Here is a 21,072-nt window from a genome sequence, read left to right as displayed (position 1 = left end):
TCAAATGAATAGACATAAAATCATACAAACCTTGTTGGAGGGAGTTCGGGTAGGTATTTACTTTTCGTTAAGTTCACCTATAAGTATGACAAAACAATAGTCACAACTTTAGAGCTTGCTTGGAGGAGGTGTTTTTAAGTGTAAATTTATTTTTTAAGTTGAAGTTAAAACATAAGAACTCAGTTTACCAAAAAAAAAAAATTATTTAATTTAGTAAATTATAACGTTTAAAAAAAAATGATGTACAAAATAAAATATTTCCCCTTAGAGCTTCTGACTCTTTTTATGAATTTATAAAAAAAATTATAATAAAACTTTATATAAAAATATATTTGGCTAAAGAAAAATATAACTAAAAATAAAGACCAAATATGTATGTTTCGAAGCAAGGGAAAGGCCAAACGAAAAGTTAGATCATAAAACCTAAGGTTAAGTCGATTATATATTCGTAGATTAAAAAACAAATTGAACTAATGCTTTTACAATTTCAGTAACACCGAACTTTGCAAATTAGAGGCACCAAATGGCACCTTCCTTTCTTTGAATTAATTCCACAAATCATTGATACTACACGGACAATGTATAATAAACGCACACATTTGTTTCTTTCTTTTTTTATTAAAAAAAAAAAGAGAGAAACATTGGTAATGAGGCACCCAATAGAACCTTGTTTGCTTTCATCAAATTAATCCAATAAATCATTCATACTATGTGGCCATACGTAAAACTATCACACAAAAATAACGCTCAACAAAACTGTTCTGGTATGGACCAACATGCAACAATAAATAAATAATAGACAAAACACACGCTACAAAGGTTTTTTTTTTTCATCTTTGCCATATGCATGAAACCTTTCTTTACTTAGTTCCTTGGGACAACTTTGATAGACTGAATTCTTGCTATATACACTATTGCAACCTTGAGTCTCCAATCAGAAACAATGGAGAAGAAGGTGGGAAAAGGAAAAGAAGGGGGTCAATCATTTTATACGTGTAAGAGATAAAATTATTTCCTTCAACACAAAAAACATTAATCCCATATAAAAACTGAGTTATATTTCTCTCATTTCACGTAAGAGAAAGTTCCTACAGGTACATCGAAAATAATTTCCCTACTTTCACCCTACAACCCACCCTTCCAATTGGAAATTATTATTATTTATAAATTATTTTGTTTGATCTTTCGATATTGAATTAACAAGTTGGCTTTTTTATTTACTTTTAATATTAAATTAACAAGTTGACTTAAACAGCCTGCAGTCCAAGAGTGCTGAAAGCTTACCTGAAAGAACAGACAATGAGATTGAGAGCTCTGGGCACGATAGCTCATATAAGCCATTCTGAGGCAAAGAGAAGATAAGTGATTTAAAATGCTCATGGCCAGTATTGACGGACAGTTCTCACAAAAGCACTGATAGAATGTTATAATCGAGCTCATTTTCGATGTACAACGAATACATACATCTTTGTCAAAAAAAAAAAAGGGGGAAAATAAAATATATAAGTGAAAATAATTATAAAAACAAGTGTAAAAGTATTTTTTTTTGTCATATTTAGCAAATAATATATCAAATACTTGATAGAATGGGAGTATCGAAAATATTTTCGTCAAAATTATGTTCACACGATTATTCTGGCCTGTCTAGAATTTCTTATTCAGTTCATAACATTAAGTTTGTGGAATTTTGTATTTGAGTTCTATGCACACGATAACTGAACTTATCAATGAGAGCAAACATAAGACTAGCTAAATATTGGGACTGTGGAGTATTTAAGTATAATCTTTCTAATGTTGTATGAGTTAGAAAATGAAAATCTCATTCATATTTCATGTAAATATTGCCCTCAAGATTAAAAAGTTTAAGAAGACAAATGCCTATAAGGCACTAAGGCCTCATGAGTTACGTCCTATTTACTAAATTAAAAGAAGAAGAAAATTAGCCCATTGGGCTACATCATGGAACATTTTTTTTTTCCATAAAACTAGAGGGTAAAAAATGAGTTCTAAATTTTCAAATTAGAACCAATCGGGTCTTGATGTCATTTAGGTAATTATGGATAGCCTTCCCAAGTTTGCACATTTTGTAATAAGACTAGCATACATCTTGGATGAGTAAACGAAAGTATACGTCCATGAACTAACATAATTTCTTACAGATTAATTTCTAGATTTTTTTTTTATCCAAGCATTGTCAGATTTATATCGGGGTGATTCTCCCAACACCACCATTTTCTCTAACAACTCTTTGGAACTAAGTTATGTGTTACTTTAAGGGAAAAATGTTTGTCCTTTTAAATGACACAACTTATGTCATTTTATTCTCACAAAGAAACGAGACCCACACCTTTATATTTTTTTGTTCACTCTCTCTTTCTTTTATCTATCTCTTTATCTCACTTAAAATGACACAATTTTACATCCTTTAGAATGATACACATTTTTCCCTTACTTCAATCAAATGAATAGACATAAAATCATACAAACCTTGTTGGAGGGAGTTCGGGTAGGTATTTACTTTTCATTAAGTTCACCTATAAGTATGACAAAACAATAGTCACAACTTTAGAGCTTGCTTGGAGGAGGTGTTTTTAAGTGTAAATTTATTTTTTAAGTTGAAGTTAAAACATAAGAACTCAGTTTACCAAAAAAAAAAATTTATTTAATTTAGTAAATTATAACGTTTAAAAAAAAATGATGTACAAAATAAAATATTTCCCCTTAGAGCTTCTGACTCTTTTTATGAATTTATAAAAAAAATTATAATAAAACTTTATATAAAAATATATTTGGCTAAAGAAAAATATAACTAAAAATAAAGACCAAATATGTATGTTTCGAAGCAAGGGAAAGGCCAAACGAAAAGTTAGATCATAAAACCTAAGGTTAAGTCGATTATATATTCGTAGATTAAAAAACAAATTGAACTAATGCTTTTACAATTTCAGTAACACCGAACTTTGCAAATTAGAGGCACCAAATGGCACCTTCCTTTCTTTGAATTAATTCCACAAATCATTGATACTACACGGACAATGTATAATAAACGCACACATTTGTTTCTTTCTTTTTTTATTAAAAAAAAAAGAGAGAAACATTGGTAATGAGGCACCCAATAGAACCTTGTTTGCTTTCATCAAATTAATCCAATAAATCATTCATACTATGTGGCCATACGTAAAACTATCACACAAAAATAACGCTCAACAAAACTGTTCTGGTATGGACCAACATGCAACAATAAATAAATAATAGACAAAACACACGCTACAAAGGTTTTTTTTTTTCATCTTTGCCATATGCATGAAACCTTTCTTTACTTAGTTCCTTGGGACAACTTTGATAGACTGAATTCTTGCTATATACACTATTGCAACCTTGAGTCTCCAATCAGAAACAATGGAGAAGAAGGTGGGAAAAGGAAAAGAAGGGGGTCAATCATTTTATACGTGTAAGAGATAAAATTATTTCCTTCAACACAAAAAACATTAATCCCATATAAAAACTGAGTTATATTTCTCTCATTTCACGTAAGAGAAAGTTCCTACAGGTACATCGAAAATAATTTCCCTACTTTCACCCTACAACCCACCCTTCCAATTGGAAATTATTATTATTTATAAATTATTTTGTTTGATCTTTCGATATTGAATTAACAAGTTGGCTTTTTTATTTACTTTTAATATTAAATTAACAAGTTGACTTAAACAGCCTGCAGTCCAAGAGTGCTGAAAGCTTACCTGAAAGAACAGACAATGAGATTGAGAGCTCTGGGCACGATAGCTCATATAAGCCATTCTGAGGCAAAGAGAAGATAAGTGATTTAAAATGCTCATGGCCAGTATTGACGGACAGTTCTCACAAAAGCACTGATAGAATGTTATAATCGAGCTCATTTTCGATGTACAACGAATACATACATCTTTGTCAAAAAAAAAAAAGGGGAAAATAAAATATATAAGTGAAAATAATTATAAAAACAAGTGTAAAAGTATTTTTTTTTGTCATATTTAGCAAATAATATATCAAATACTTGATAGAATGGGAGTATCGAAAATATTTTCGTCAAAATTATGTTCACACGATTATTCTGGCCTGTCTAGAATTTCTTATTCAGTTCATAACATTAAGTTTGTGGAATTTTGTATTTGAGTTCTATGCACACGATAACTGAACTTATCAATGAGAGCAAACATAAGACTAGCTAAATATTGGGACTGTGGAGTATTTAAGTATAATCTTTCTAATGTTGTATGAGTTAGAAAATGAAAATCTCATTCATATTTCATGTAAATATTGCCCTCAAGATTAAAAAGTTTAAGAAGACAAATGCCTATAAGGCACTAAGACCTCATGAGCTACGTCCTATTTACTAAATTAAAAGAAGAAGAAAATTAGCCCATTGGGCTACATCATGGAACATTTTTTTTTTCCATAAAACTAGAGGGTAAAAAATGAGTTCTAAATTTTCAAATTAGAACCAATCGGGTCTTGATGTCATTTAGGTAATTATGGATAGCCTTCCCAAGTTTGCACATTTTGTAATAAGACTAGCATACATCTTGGATGAGTAAACGAAAGTATACGTCCATGAACTAACATAATTTCTTACAGATTAATTTCTAGATTTTTTTTTTATCCAAGCATTGTCAGATTTATATCGGGGTGATTCTCCCAACACCACCATTTTCTCTAACAACTCTTTGGAACTAAGTTATGTGTTACTTTAAGGGAAAAATGTTTGTCCTTTTAAATGACACAACTTATGTCATTTTATTCTCACAAAGAAACAAGACCCACACCTTTATATTTTTTTGTTCACTCTCTCTTTCTTTTATCTATCTCTTTATCTCACTTAAAATGACACAATTTTACATCCTTTAGAATGATACACATTTTTCCCTTACTTCAATCAAATGAATAGACATAAAAAACCTTGTTGGAGGGAGTTCGGGTAGGTATTTACTTTTCGTTAAGTTCACCTATAAGTATGACAAAACAACAGTCACAACTTTAGAGCTTGCTTGGAGGAGGTGTTTTTAAGTGTAAATTTATTTTTTAAGTTGAAGTTAAAACATAAGAACTTAGTTTACCAAAAAAAAATTTATTTAATTTAGTAAATTATAACTTTTAAAAAAAAAAATGATGTACAAAATAAAATATTTCCCCTTAGAGCTTCTGACTCTTTTTATGAATTTATAAAAAAAAAATTATAATAAAACTTTATATAAAAATATATTTGGCTAAAGAAAAATATAACTAAAAATAAAGACCAAATATGTATTTTTCGAAGCAAGGGAAAGGCCAAACGAAAAGTTAGATCATAAAACCTAAGGTTAAGTTGATTATATATTCGTAGATTAAAAAAAAAATTGAACTAATGCTTTTACAATTTCAGTAACACCGAACTTTGCAAATTAGAGGCACCAAATGGCACCTTCCTTTCTTTGAATTAATTCCACAAATCATTGATACTACACGGACAATGTATAATAAACGCACACATTTGTTTCTTTCTTTTTTTATTAAAAAAAAAAAAAAAAAAAAAAACATTGGTAATGAGGCACCCAATAGAACCTTGTTTGCTTTCATCAATTTAATCCAATAAATCATTCATACTATGTGGCCATAAGTAAAACTATCACACAAAAATACCGCTCAACAAAACTGATCTGGTATGGACCAACATGCAACAATAAATAATTAATTAATTAATAGACACAACACAGGCTACAAAGGTTTTTTTTTTTTCCATCTGTCATGTGCATAAAACCTTTCTTCACTTGGTTCCTCCAGACAACTTTGATAAACTGAATTCTTGCTATATACACTACTGCAACCTTGAGTCTCCAAACAGAAACAGTGGAGAAAGAAAGGGGGAAAAGGAAAAGGAATGGGGGGAAGTGTCAATCCTTACCCACAGCTTGAAATGAACTAGCAGTTTATGCCACATTGACCATTGGTAGCAGTTGTGGTGCCATTGATGAAAGGGTCAATCCTCACCCACAGCAATGAGAATATGGAAGCAAGAAGTATGGACCAAACAATAACAATGGTTGGGGTACGATTTTGCCTACCCAATAGACCCTTCAAGAATGGGTATAGATGAGCAATGACCCAGATAGCAAAAAACAGCTTGCCAAATAATGGACCCCAAGACTGGTAACCACTGTTTATGGCATATGACACACCAGCCACAATCCCTACCAAATTCACAATAAGCACTGTTGTAGGGGGGATAAGAAGTGATGTCCATTTGAACACATAGAGCTCAGCAAAGTCTCCATCTTCATCAGATGCTTTTGATGTGACTGTAAAATTTGTATCAATCCCAGCAAGCACTTTTAGAAGCCCTTGGAATACAGCAAAAAGATGAGCAGATGTACCACCAATAACCCAGAACTGTTCATTCCTCCACCAGTCTTCTATACTGACCCCACTCCACCTAAGCTCAAGAATTGAAGTAGTAAAAATTGAGACAAAGAGGAGAATGAACCACATGCTAGCAAAGTTGCTTATCTGCACAAAATCAACCAAATGTTATCACTTGTTAGATTTCCAATATGTAAAAAACTCAACCCAACAATCAGACTGCATGAGGATTGATAAATCTTTCAACCAGAATTGAAGCTAACAGAAGCAATGACTTACCTCAGGAATAATAAATTTATTTGTGAGAAGACAAAAGGCAGGAAGTATACAGTAGGCAAGAAGTGGGATTGAAGTAAGAGGGTAGACAATAGTGTTAATATAAGCCAGCCTTTGAAGAGGCTTCAATCTTCCATTGTAGCCGTACCACAAGGGACAATGCCTGCTTAGAAAGATCTCAATTGAACCCAAAGCCCAACGAAGCACCTGATTAAGACGATCAGAAAGATTGATGGGAGCAGAACCCTTAAATGCTGGGCGAGGTGGCATGCAATAGATGGATATCCAACCGCGAGCATGCATCTTAAACCCAGTCAAGATATCTTCAGTCACAGAACCATAGATCCATCCAATCTGGCAGAGTCACCAAAGGTTTAATTAATAAACTAAACATAAGCTGATTCAGAAGCACAATGATAAATAGCTATCCATGCTCACCTCTTTGCCCCATTCTGTCTTATCTTCATAACCACAGCTGATAACATGGATTGCTTCCTTCAGAAGAGTTGCGGGATTGGTCGAAGGAGGAATGCCACCCTGCTCCATGAAGGTGGCAGCTATAAAAACTGGGGACTGACCAAAACGCTTCTCTAAGCTCTTTTGAGACATAAGAAGTGACCTTTCATCTTCATACCCTGCAAAAGGAAAATAATGTATTAAATATCATAAAGGATACACACATTCTGTCATCAAATCTTTCGGGCTATTCTGTCTCCCATCTGGCAATCTATAGCAAATTAGTGTAAATTTCTTGTGGAAAAGGGAATGTAATCACAAAATATTTAATATACAAAAGAAATAGTAAATGTAAACAAGGGAGTTAAGGGGAAGAAATTTTAATAATAGCAGACCTTCAACACCCTCCTCTATGTCTTCCACATTAAAGATGGGAATGGTGGATTCAGTTCTTTTTACAGCCCTCTTCTTGTCAATGTACTTCTTATTCCCACCCCTTCCCTTCTTTCTAGAACCCCAACAACTCTTCACAATAATGTTAGGCTCTAAATCTTCCTCAGTCAAAACAGGATCATAACCATATAGAGCCTGCCTATTGAAACAACACCCGGTTCCCACATAGACTGGGCCCTGAATACCATCCAGACCTTTCAAGTTGATCTGATAGGCAGAAAAAAAAAATTAAATTTAGCCAAAAGCAACTGAGAGTAATTCAAGGAAAGAAAACAAAAAATCAACTTTACAAATAAAAAAAATAAAAAAAGGAAACAGAAGACAAGAATACAAAAGATGAGATCTACATCAAAGAACACAATATTGCGATTGGCATATCGATCATGCAAGTCAATGCCATCAAACCGCTGGGGGAATTGCACATAGCATGTCTTCTTTCCAAGAACAGGATCCATCATGAAACACATGGCTTCTTTAAGAGCTTTGCTATTATTGAAATAGTGGTCACAGTCAACATTCAAAAGATATGCACCATTTGTCAAGACAGCAGAAACTCGAATCTACATCACACAAGAAAAATCATAGTTAGATATGCTCAAATGCATTTTGCTCAGAACAGACCATTTTTGTAAAAGCAGATCCAAAGAACCAATATGTCATAACAAACTATGGCTCAGTAAGGAAATGATAAAGTGATTTGCTGAAAGGAAGAACTTAAAAAACTGTCACCCACATGGTACCAGCATCACCATGTGGTACACAATGGCCATAAATTCAATAAGAGCAAAAAATAAGGCAACCATTCAAAAAATAAACGTATGAATGAGGCAAAACCATAAAACAAATTAAATAAGAAGCTTCAGCATTACAAACCAAAGCATTCATAGCTCCAGCTTTCTTGTGGTGTTGGAAGCCTGGTCGCTTTTCACGAGAAACATAAACAAGTCTAGGTAGCTCATTTCCATCAGTATCATAGCCTCCACTATGACCTAAAAACACCTACACACAATAACATCTAATTAGTAACTTGAAAATAATACAAACGACAAATATAGTGTGCATTTAGGAGGAAACAGTAATACCTGAATCATTCCAGGATGATCCCTAGGATTATTTCCAGGCCATGGAGTTCCATCCTGCATTGTCCAGCCTTCTTCTGGCGTCTTCTGAGCTTTGGCTACAAGGGCATTGATCCGTACTTTGAATTCTTCATATTCTCTCTGTTAAACAAGACGACTAATATTTAATTTTTTATATCCATGTATGAAAGGGGGGGTCATAACAGATTTATAAAGCTAAATTTTAACAGTGTGCTCTGCTGTCACCAAGAAAAATTTCTTGGCATGTTAAACGTGCTGACCAAATATAATATTATTGAAAATCCAAATACGCAAAAATCACATTCTGCATTCTCAAGAACAACCTTCATTGTTCGGCGTTCCTTTACAAAAGAAGGTTGAATCTTGTCCTTCAGGTAATCGATCTTCTGGGCAAAATAAAACTCAGGCGCTCTAGGCTCAATATTGTGCTTTTTGCAAAAAGGCACCCACTTCTTTGCAAATTCAGCTGTTTCTGAAAGGCCTTCAAAGGTCAACATGGCTGAACCATCATCTGATACATAGCATGAAACCTTGTCCACTGGGTAATCAACAGCAAGTATGGACAAAACAGTGTTTGCAGTTACAAGTGGAGGCTCTTTGAGGGGATCCACTGTACTAACAAAAACATCAACAGGGGCCAACTGTGATGGTTCTCCTTCACGATCATATCTAAGCAAGACAAACTAAGAATAGTCAAAAAAGAAAGTCCCATGTCATAGTTAAACAAAATGCAAAGCCCAAACTAACATAGACAAAATGAGATATTCTGACCTTAATGCAAGCCTGTCAAGGTATGTCTCACGATTAACGGGAAACCATTTTGGAAACTGATCCAAGATCCAGGATAAGGCAAACCAAATCTCACAAATAACTGATGTCAACCACAGGGGGTATGCATCCTTCACAGGGTGAGTTACACGGTATTGTAAGAAAAAACCTAGAATAATCAACCGGAGTATGATCACAACACGATAAGGAGTCAAGTGAGATGAAGAAATAGGCACCACACGACTCAAAGGTTGTCGAGCATCATCAACCCTGTCATGAACAAAAACAACAAACCTTAAGAAAATGATATTTAAACTGCTTAAGAATTTAAAGCATTCATATTATTTCCGTAAGTTATGAAATATAATAAAATATTAGTTCGAGACTCCTCTCTTAGCAAAAGAGGATGATACAATTTAACCATGAATAACTAACAATCTATAATCACAGCGAAAGAAAATGCAATTCAGAAATCAGAATGAAAATTGTGTGTAAGTTACCTCAAATGAATTTGAATGCAATTCAAAGAAAAACATTTTAACTGTGCAATTTAAATAAGTAAAGATTGCTACAATACTTCCAGATGTGATATCTAGTCATTAAACATCGATTCAAATGGCATAGGTGGCATACATTTGAAGTTCTTCTCCATTGGAACCAGTCCCTTCAATCTCTCCCTTCCCTTCAGAGTATCTACCAGTCATATGCACAATATTTTTCTCCTGCTTGAGTTTCCAACCTTCAACCCTTTCTTTCCAGTCAACATTTCCCAGACCATAAGAATTTAAGTCTTTCGATGGGTCGACAATTCTTACTGGAACTGTAATAAGAAAGATATGATCAAATAAGAATTCATAATAACCTTGAAATACAATATGGTAGCATCATTTCAAGTGAAATCCGTACCTGGTTGCCTAGGATCAATGTATGCAAGTGAGTGAACCTTTTCCGATGGGCCCAAAGGACCAGATGTAGTTCGAATAGATTGAGTATCCGGAGTAGCACATGGAATCTCACCAGACATCTGACCATACAAAAAAACGAGTGTCAACAGTATTACAAAATGAAGTACTAAATATGAGCAGAGGATTGTTGACTAACTGAACAATCAATATAGTCTATGAATAACATGTACGCATTATTTCATGTAATATTCTCCTACATGAGGACAACTACTGCTACAACTTTGTGGATAAAGTTGCAAATCCTCCAAGAACGAAACTTTTGAGGACAAAGTTGCAAACCCCCTCTACCAATGCAATTTTTTATGTCAAAGTTGTAAACCCTCCACTGCAACAAGACCCACAATTTCTTCTCTTTCATTCTCATGCCTTAAACAATTCCTTAATACAAGTATTTATATCCCATGAGAACTTGCTTAACAAGCAACCACTCCGACACAGTCTTTATGACTTCCTAGTTTCCTACTTAATTCAAGTCCCACACATCTTGCATATATCTTTTACATATCTTGATATTAATTACAAGATCTGCATATGATAATAAAACAAGAAACTATTGGCTTAAGTTCGGAATTTGAGTTAAAACCCAACAAGAAATAATATAAAGTAAGATCCAAGGACAAAAATTACAGTTAGAAGTTAAAATTCAGTTTAATATATTACCGGCTGCCCATTGGTGAGAAGGGGGATAGGTTGTTGAGAATCATGTCTAGAAGATGAAGAGAGGTCAACATCTTCTTCCCGCTGCCGCCTTGCCTTGACCTTTCCTTGGCCATAATTGAACTCATTGTCCAAATCATCAATATCATCCTCCTCATCATCTCCCTCCACTCGTGGGCTTCCTGAAATCAAGATTCATCTTGTTCACCTCAAAATTAAGATACCGGACCAAACCAAAACCAGAAAAGAAACACAGATGATCAAGCTAACCTATGTGCCTTTTGTATCTAGTCTTGCACTGGGGGCAAGACTTGTTCCCATCCTTTCTCTCATACTCATAACAAGGACGACAAACTGGGAAGGCACACTCATTACAAGCAACAAAGACATCACCAGTGTCTGTTAATCCAACAGTATCACCACATATTTGACAGATTTGGCCATTCAGATCCTTCAAGGGTTTAGGCTGCAGGGTAAACGCATTACACAAGTAAGATTTACAGAAAGGAAAAAATAACCCTGGATTATCCACATCGATTTCTTATAAGATGATAAAGAAAAATAGACATGCCCCATCCACAGTAATGTTTGAGCAGGACAAATCAGAATGGCAAACAAGTTTGATTTTATTATAGCCTTGATGTTTAACAAAATTAGTGATGGAACGCATCGGGATCAAGAAAAATAAATAAATTATAGTAATTAAGTGAATTTCACTAATATTCCAAGCTTTATATCTAAATTCATATCGATTAAGCACATGAAATCAAAAGTTCAAAATTGTATGTCATGGATTTCACGACACTAAACTAAAGCATCAAATCCCTTTGAATGCACCATCAAGAGAAACATCAGGTTGAAGCATCAACAGCAACACATGAGGTACACACACAACGGACACTAGCAATGGAACTAAACTAAATATAGCAATCCAAAAAGCATAGGAAGTGGACAGATTTACCACCGATAAATTGACCAAAAAAAAGGATTTAAATGTTTGGGAAAATGAAAAATAACCAAAGTCAAGAGGACAAGGACTGACACTGACACAGATTAGCGTTCAAAAAGTATAACGTATGAATAATCTCTAAACTCGAACGACCCATTTGCATAAAAACACAAAAGAATCAAACTTTGAGGTCAAGTAACAAAAGCACTCAACAGTTAAGACCCAGATCTGTAGTAGAAAGTGGTAAGAAGTGAAAGTATTCAAAAGGGATATGTAAGAAAAGAAACAGTGACTAACCCCACTATCAGAATCGTGGCGAATTCGAACAAGCTCGTTCCTTTTGTGCGACCCAGCAACCATTCCAGCAGTTGCTTCCATCTTGACACAGATCAATGCAATGAGAAGAGGCAAAGCATGAAAACCTCTCTCTCTCTCTTCAAGCGATCACATTCACTTCTCTTCTGTCTGTTTTTATTACCACTTTGCTTATTATTTTATTAAGGAGTAAGGTATTTTTACCAGATCCACCGGTTCCCGGTACCATTCTGCAACCTCCAGCTGGTCCTGCTCATAGTAAAGTCATCGTTAGGTGCATTTTGGTTTCATGACAAACTTTTATATAAGATATGAGAGTGAAAAACCTTTGTCATTCTAAATGAAAAAAGTTATTTTTTTTTAATAATATTGTCTCTTTTTTATCTCTAATTCTTAAAATAATACAAAATTATGTTATTTAAAGTATAATTTTATTTGATTTTGGATATCATTAAAAATTAAAATTTGGATAAATAGAAATATCAAGACCCAAATAATATAATACACATGTGACGCATAGGGATTGGATGATGTTAATAAATATTTTGAGAGAATTTTTTTTTTTTTTTGGTAGGCGAGAATTTTATTTATTAATGTGTTATGAAGTATTACAAAAGAAAAAATTTAATACATATTTATATTAATAGTATATTCTTAAAATAAGAAAATAAATCATAACATATAAGGAAATACAAAATCAAATATTTTAGAGGATATTAAGAGATCCTCTGAAATATTTTAAAATATCTTCAAGATACAATTAAAATATTATATGATATTTTTCAGATATTTAAACAATATAATTTCATATAATATATAATATATAATTTATACTATACTATCAAATTAATATTATTAGGCTTGTACTAATAAGTTTTATGATGCATGATGAAATAAACAAAACCTCAATCTAGATTCATGCTCAAAGCCATAGTTAGCAAAGTATAGAAAATTGCATACTAATTTTCTTTTATAAGTAAATAAATAATTGAAGGTAGAAATTTTATTTTTTGGTAGTTGTTATTGATAAGTTTAAATAATTTCTCAATGGTAAACTAAATTTTATTTAATAATTTTATTAAAAATTATTCAACACTAAATGCAATTTTTGTACACAGCCCATACACCAATTTAATTCTTACTGTGAAATTAAATTTTCTTTTGAGTACATTGCTAATGAATCAATTTAATTATATTATACACATTGAATACCAGTACCATATTTTTATTTTAAAGAGGTTGATGCATCACTGTCATATTACAAAACAACTTCTGTTGAAACTGAAAGAGACAAAAAGCTATGTATCATTTTTCATTCCAAATAAATATTTCGGACCGGTAACAGGCTGTCCACGAATTACCGGTTGTTGCCGGTTTGCTTTTTGACCGGCTGTCGGTGGCACGTGCATTAATTGGAAATGCACCCTATCATTCTTCTAATTACAACACTGCCACATTCGGTGAACCGTTAAGTAATTTTTTTTACACCATTTTTAATTTTCTCCTTTCCTTTAAAAAACGTTTGATACGAGAAATATATTTTTTTTAGTGAGAAAAAAAAATTGTTAGGAATTTGATAAGAATCTTTTTATCTTAGATAAGTTACAAAAAAACATATTTGGTTGATCAAAATTTTGCAGGAAAAGTTGAATTAATTTTACTAATGCTATATTTGATTAATGTAAAATATTGATAGAAATATGAATGAAATTATCAAAATACCTTTAATTTTTTCAATATGCCAAGTGAGTCATAATCAAATGTTGCTTTTTTTTTTTGAAAAAAAGTGAATCAAATGTGACTTTTTAAGAATTCAAGATCGAGGAAAAAAAAATACCAAAGATTAACTGAGAAAAAAATTGTCTGTGTAGTTCAAAAGAAAAATATCGAGTAAAAAAAATTGTTGGCATTTTGTTCACAATATTCGTATCAAACATGGTAAATAAATATTTCCCACCCAACTTCCTCATTATTTCATACCAAATACTCGTACCAAACACCCCCTTCGTTCAAACACATAGTTAATCAAATTCTTTATGGAAAAGTGATTATGTTATTTGATTACAATAATTCATTTTCAGTTATTGATAATGAGATAAAAGAAAAAATAATAATTTTTAAATAAATAATTGTGATTAAATAATATGATCACATCACTATTTTTTCACATGAAATAATCTAAATTCATCAAATTCAGACCCAATTTGATGTGGATTATTTTTACTAAATTATGTCCTTGTATATCAATATCATGATGTACATTAAAATACATTGCCTGAAAATAGAATTCAATGAAGCTGTTATTAGAAAGAAAAAAAATAGTTATAATATTATAATATTAAAAATGTTATAACAATAGGACATTATTAATTTGCTCATAACTATGTTCTTTATTTCAAATATTACATTAATCTCTCTTTAAATTTTATAGTTCAAATATGAATTGTCTCTTCTATTCAATAGAGACATGTTAAATAAATAAATAAATAAAGACTATGAAATGATGAGTGTAATAATATCCATCTTCGATTGCCATCGGCTCTGTTTCACTTCGTGCCAAAGGCAAAACATCTGTGGTGGCTTCCGCAAGACGTAATAGTAAAAGGGTGTGGTTGACCCAACAGAAGTGGATGAAATTTTTCTTTTTTCTTTTGATTTTTAAACATAAAATGATGCTTTGATTGGGTTGTTTTGTATAGTAGGAAGATCAGCTATTCCTAGAAACTTTGTGTTTGTATTGTCTTATATTTTGCGTTTGATTTCACTGTTAGTATTAGTTCTATCCCAAACAAAAGTAGGGATATGGTTATTTTCATCAAAAACCCAATCTCAACTTTATTCAACAAATAAACAACTCGAAAATCAAACTTACGCATTCCACAAACTTAATATGAGTTTTGGATCATTTCAGTTACAATCATAGAAATGGGTGAGGTCACTTACAAAGAAAATTAATAGTCATATAATTATTAAGAGAAAAATATTTGTCATTTATAATATTTAGTCAAGTAAAAAATTAAATAAAAAGTAAATTCTGATAAATAAAAAGATAATTGGTTAAATATTATAGTGAAATACGATAATTTTACTTACCCCTAATCTTCTCGGATAGTTATACTTATAATTTTTTTTCTTATAACTTTTTTATAATTATTTTTTTATCCTTAAGTCAAAATCAAATCAATGATTATAAAATAATATCGAATAAGAGTCATTAATTTAATTTTAATCTATACGATAACAAAGTGATTGTAAGGAAAAAAAATTATAAATATAAGCTACCTTATTTTCTTAATACTTAATGAAAATATTTAATAATTTGAAAATATAAAAAGTTCAATGCTTTATTCATTCGATAATTGTGATATTTATTAAGAATATTAATTAAAAAATATAATTATTCTTACCAATACATCACCTCTATCACTACTTGAAGTAATTCACTTAAGCTATCACTCAATAAATCAAGAGATGTAAAAAGTATAAATTATTAAAAATGATCGTAAAAAAATTTATTTAGAAAGATGAATCGTTTTATTTTATTTTTTTATTTTTTATTTTTTCGTAATAATCGTTTTATTTTATTACTGACTAAAAATATAAGGGAAAATAATTTTATTTTGAACCATTAATTTTTTTCTATCATACGTAAAAGTGAGTAAGTTTTATTATAAAAAGAATAGAGAGAAAATATTAATATAACTTATTCATTTTATGTGAATATAATAAAAAAAAAATGTATAGTAAAGCAGAAACATTAAATCTAATAACATAATAGCCACTCGAGAACAAATTAACCAATCTTTATCAAGCAAAAGTCATTTGCATTTTTGTTTACGGAATAATATTTCTAGTATTTTAAAAAATAAATTTATCTCTTATACATACATAAAAGTAGGGGTGGTAAACGAGCCAGGGGCCTTTGGCTCGGCTCATAAAGGCCTGAGCTCGTTTAATAAAAGCTCGTGTTGAAACCAGACTTGAACTTGTATAAAAGCTCGTTTAATAAAAAGGCCTCAGGCTCTAATTCAGAAGCTCGGCCTTAGAGCCTCCCAGGCTAGCCTAGTATATAAATATTTATTTATACTTTTTATACTACTTGTAGTAACTCTTTCTCATCAATTTATTTCACCCCATTTTATTGGTTTAACAGACTTTTTAAATGATTTTGTTCTATATTATGCTATTTGGATATATATTGAATTTATGTATATTTATGGAATTACTAGTGTTGTTTTATATCATCCTTCATCCTCCTTCACACAAACAAACACACAAAAACTCATTCGTTCCATTGTGCACAGCTCGTTTGTGTCAATTTATTTTTTATTTTATTTATTTTATTTTTATTTTTGTTGGCACTTTTTTTATAATGGGCTAAGATAATATAACTTGTTATCTACCTTCTCTCACTTTAATTTTATTTATTTATTGTAGACTTTGTAAATTATTGCTGCAAATTGGAAGCTAAGGTTTCTATCTGGAAATTAATTTTTTGTGGAATTATGTTCTCTTATTTTTATTCTTTAACATGCTAACAGGCTAAGACAAGCTTCACACAGGCTTTTATTTTTTGTAAATAAACCAGACCACAGGCCAATATTATATTCGTAACAGGTAACAGGCTAAGGCCAGTCGGACACGCTTAATATAGGCTTGGCCCATTAAGATCAAAGCTCGGCACGGCTCGGCCCGTTAACACCCCTACATAAAAGTATATGAGTTCAGATTATCAGGAAAAAAAAGTGTACGAGTTCATGTGTGGTCACGTGAAGAAAAAAAAGAGAAAAAAAAATATAGATTCTATATACTTTTGTATATGTAAGAGATAAAATGATCTCATACAACAAGATAAACACTTTATTAAAGCCACTAGGTTGAGTTTAGTGACGAGGGATTTGAGTAAATTATATTAGCTTACCAAAAAAAAAAATTATATTAGGTTATATATTCAATTTTCTATTTATATAAAAAACACTTTATTATTTAATTTTATTTGTTGAGGTTAGACATTGAGTGAAAACAAGTAATTACTAAATTAGAAACAACGGTCATTTGTGAAATCTTTATATGTCATATAAACTAAGTGGAAATGGATCCAAACTAAGTACTCTTTCAGTTGACAGTTGTCCTCAATATTATTTTCCCCCAAACTCACCGACAAAGCACGAAGTTGGTGGAATTTTTTTTTCAATGCACTTTAAAAATTTCTCAGAAATTAAAGAAAAAAAAAACAAAGAATCTTCAAACATTTTTGCAACAAAGCGTCGGTAAGGACTGCAACTCCCTTTGTCGATACGTTTCTTCAAGCCATTTAAACAACTCTTTAGCAAGAGTGGGTCACATGCATTATTATACTTATCATTGCATTGTGTGCATTATTAGATTAAGACACCTTACTTATTTTTTATTTTATTTTTTAGGGCTTAAGACCTGATGAGGATTTTATCATCGTGAAAATTAAAAAAATAGAGTAAATGAAATCACAAAGAACATCATGTTCAACTTAACAAGAGCCAAGCTCGATCACCATTAAGACTTTTAATTTCATTTGAGAAAATTGAGTGGAAATTAAAAAAAAAAAAAAAGAGAAAAAATAATCTGACGGTAAAAAGCAGTAATTATCGATAAATAAGAATGTTGAACATTACAATCATTATGCAATAAAGATAAATAGAAATGTAAGTAGTACAATTTTTAATTATTTTATAATTATTGAGTGAAATTATGCGCGAATCTCAACAATGTGATGGACTGATGGTAGCCTTCACAGAAAATTATTGATAATCTATGAATGATTTATATAGTGTTGTTGTATAAAAATAATAAAAATAATTATAAATTCAACGTTATTGTCGGAAATCAAAATCATCTACATCTTCATCCGTGCAATTCAATTCTAACATGGCAACTTCAACGGTATCGTCGAAATCGTCTTCATCTTCATCGACTTCTTCGAAGCGATGGACCCAGAATATTTCGTCAATAGCAGCTCGCATCTACTTCTGCCTCATCTTCTTTCAGATCCCTCTCTTCAGGTACTTCCAAAACCCTTCATTCTCTCTCTCTCTCTCTCTCTCTCTCTCTTAAAAATAATAATAATTGGTTTTCTCTCGTATGTTGGATGAGTATTATAGTTTTCTTTACCAAATTAGGGAATAAATTTATGTTTCATCGAGTAATTTATGTATATTGCAATTTGGTAAAGATTTCAATAATAATTAACTGAATTGAGGGTCACATCGTTTGGTGCTCTTATGATATGTGTTAATTGCAAGAACGGCACAAGGTACCATTTTGATTTAAGCTTCCGTTACAAATGTGATACACGTTATTTTAATTTTTATATACCCCATTTTTTTTATTTTTTTTTTGAAAAAATGATTTTGTAACTAAGTGTAGATTGCTGGGATTCTCTGTTTTCTAAATTAAATGAGCTCAAAGTCTTAGTTTGGCAATGAATTTACGCTTTAATTTGACGTGATTATGTTTATAACCTTTGGACTTAAGTTTGTTGAACTTCGAAACTGTATTTTGAATTTTCTCCATCTGGTCATGTCATGATATTGTCATGCCATATAAGATAAAATGTTATGTAGCATTCTTCATGCTGTATTGTTTGTAATGGATTTTTTTGTTTAATTCAAATTCTAATGTCTGTTTTTCTTATAATTTGGTTATTATTATGGGTGTTTGGGTAGCAGCTGACTGGAAAAAAAAAAAAGAGTCTCTGAAAGTGGAAGAGCATATTATCAGAAATTGTTATACATTTGTAGTTTCTTCTGATTCCCATTGCCTAAGTGTGTAAAACCTTTCAACTGAAACTATCTGAAATCTGTAACACCTAATCCCACATAATGAAACAATTGCCTTGTCCCTGTGGAGCATGTTGTAATAGAAAGGAGCATTTGTGACTTTCATGAATGGGGATGTTATCATGCTTCTGAATGCAGTTTATATTATCCTGTACTTGGCATGATAAACATGCATCATATCTGCTACCAATTTTACTTAGTTCCTAATGTCTTGATATGTATTGGCTAATTTGGCTTTCTTCTGCAATAGATCCCCATTATATATATTTTTACACTGTAGTTAAAAGTATAAGTGGTAGCATTTAGAACATCTGGGACTTGTCTTCTTTTGTTTCTGTTACAGGGTGACTTGCAGATCTGGTGTGTGTAAAACCCCTTTGCACGTCACATCGTCACAGTTAATCGCAAGTGAGATCTTCCCGGTTCCTGTTATTAAGGGCCTTTTGTATCCTGGGGCTGCTGTAAATGGCCTCATCCACAACATGACTATCCCAAGCTGGGATAATTTATTAGACATATATAATTTAACCAGTATAAAAGAAGCTTCTGCAGTAACTGATCTTCAACGCCTAGAGGTTAGGCCATTTAACTGATCTTGTGTTATATGGGCTTCTTCTCATTTGTCAGCAAGAGTCTGCGTTAATTTAAGCTTTCCAGTTCCATTGTGTGGATCTTTCCTATTTGGAGGCTTAGTCTTGTCAAGGATTTACAGTGTCATATTTACTTCAAATAGTTCATACCTTTTCTAAGTTTGAATTGTTAAATAAAAATTGACTATGAATTTTGAGTTTACTATTTCAAGAAATATTTTCCAAGGAATCAGGTAAATGAGAATGCTCTCTTGATCAACTTAGGAGGCCTTATTTCTTAAAATCTGCGTATGATTTGTTGTATATTTCAGATGAGTGCTGGTCCCTTAATTGTTCTTACTATTATTGCATATTTGCAATTTGATATACCTTCGTCTGTCCTAATGCAAGTCCCTGTGGATTTTTTAATTTTCGTTATAGCACTTGATTCCATTAAGCTTCTGTTTCTCTGTGTATGTTCATACTTTTCATATCAATACATCAATTGTTTACCAGGTGCTTGCGGGAAGCTACTTCTCAGTGGCAGGCGCACTTGTAGGTCTGCTTAAACCAGGGAGAATGACCATTTTTGGGTCACTTCTTGTAATTTGGGGACTAGTCAAGGAAGGGATTTTAGGGAAGCCAGTAAATTCTGATCCTTCAAAAGCTGTGTATGTCTACCCAACAATGGTGATTGCCTTGATATGTGCCTTATCATCTGTTAAGTATGACGTAAACAAGGTTGCTAGAACAGCTCCTGTCCGGACCAGTGCTACACCTCTTCAAAGCTCATCAAAGTCTAAGCTGAAATATAAGTAATTCTCATACTGACACTAGTTAAGTGGTACACATTCATCTGAAATTCATTTTGGAACATATTGTTCAGTTGTTCAAGAATTATTACTTTTCCTTTTACATATTGCAAATAGTTGAGCTTGTTGACCACTAGAATGGGAGAAAAAAAAGAAAGAAAGAAAGATCTGAAAGAGCATGGATCACCTCATTTGCTTGTTTATTGATTGCTCAACTTTATTAGGGTCGATTGTTAGACAATTTGACTTTATGAAGATCCCAATTTCTAACATATTTGGCTCTATTAAGATCATTCTCAACTGTTAGGATTATGGGGTTTAGGTAGTTAAGGAGGAAAAGAGAAAAACATGACTCTCAATAGTATTATATGAGTGTCACGGTATGATACAAAATACCTACACAAGGATAAATTAGGAGCAAATAAAGATGAGAAAACAAAAACACAAAATAGGAGTTTGGTGATAATCGGGTTCTATGAACTCAAAACAACAAAAGAAGAAGCTATTCTAAAGGCGGATATCATGTAACGATTATTTGGCTCTAGATTAAGGAGGAGGCAAAAAG

At 31.9% G+C, this 21,072-nt stretch overlaps 2 protein-coding genes across 2 annotated transcripts; one reads left to right on the top strand and one right to left on the bottom strand.

The window, feature by feature from the left end:
* Positions 1–5,627: 5,627 nt before the first annotated feature.
* LOC133318428 (cellulose synthase A catalytic subunit 1 [UDP-forming]-like) lies at positions 5,628–12,440 on the bottom strand. Its single transcript, XM_061520424.1, has 14 exons — positions 12,294–12,440; positions 11,318–11,513; positions 11,051–11,229; positions 10,332–10,449; positions 10,059–10,245; positions 9,429–9,695; positions 8,981–9,326; positions 8,640–8,777; positions 8,431–8,556; positions 7,905–8,117; positions 7,500–7,764; positions 7,087–7,283; positions 6,652–7,002; positions 5,628–6,519 (listed from the first exon to the last, which is right to left on the bottom strand). Exons 1-14 carry the CDS (start codon positions 12,372–12,374, stop codon positions 5,935–5,937), a joined length of 3,249 nt encoding a protein of 1,082 aa, XP_061376408.1. The 5' UTR covers positions 12,375–12,440; the 3' UTR covers positions 5,628–5,934.
* Positions 12,441–18,083: 5,643 nt separating this feature from the next.
* On the top strand, positions 18,084–20,761 carry LOC133318458 (uncharacterized). The gene is made up of 3 exons (XM_061520461.1): positions 18,084–18,349; positions 19,470–19,701; positions 20,212–20,761. Exons 1-3 carry the CDS (start codon positions 18,216–18,218, stop codon positions 20,512–20,514), a joined length of 669 nt encoding a protein of 222 aa, XP_061376445.1. The 5' UTR covers positions 18,084–18,215; the 3' UTR covers positions 20,515–20,761.
* The last annotated feature ends 311 nt before the right edge of the window (positions 20,762–21,072 follow it).

The sequence above is a fragment of the Gastrolobium bilobum genome, unplaced genomic scaffold (assembly GCF_033153095.1).
Source record: "Gastrolobium bilobum isolate Gb01-03AN ecotype WA unplaced genomic scaffold, APGP_CSIRO_Gbil_v1 utg14936, whole genome shotgun sequence".
Taxonomy (NCBI): domain Eukaryota; kingdom Viridiplantae; phylum Streptophyta; class Magnoliopsida; order Fabales; family Fabaceae; genus Gastrolobium; species Gastrolobium bilobum.
The sequence above is the reverse complement of the archived record's forward strand: the minus strand, read 5'-3'. Positions and strand labels throughout refer to the sequence as shown.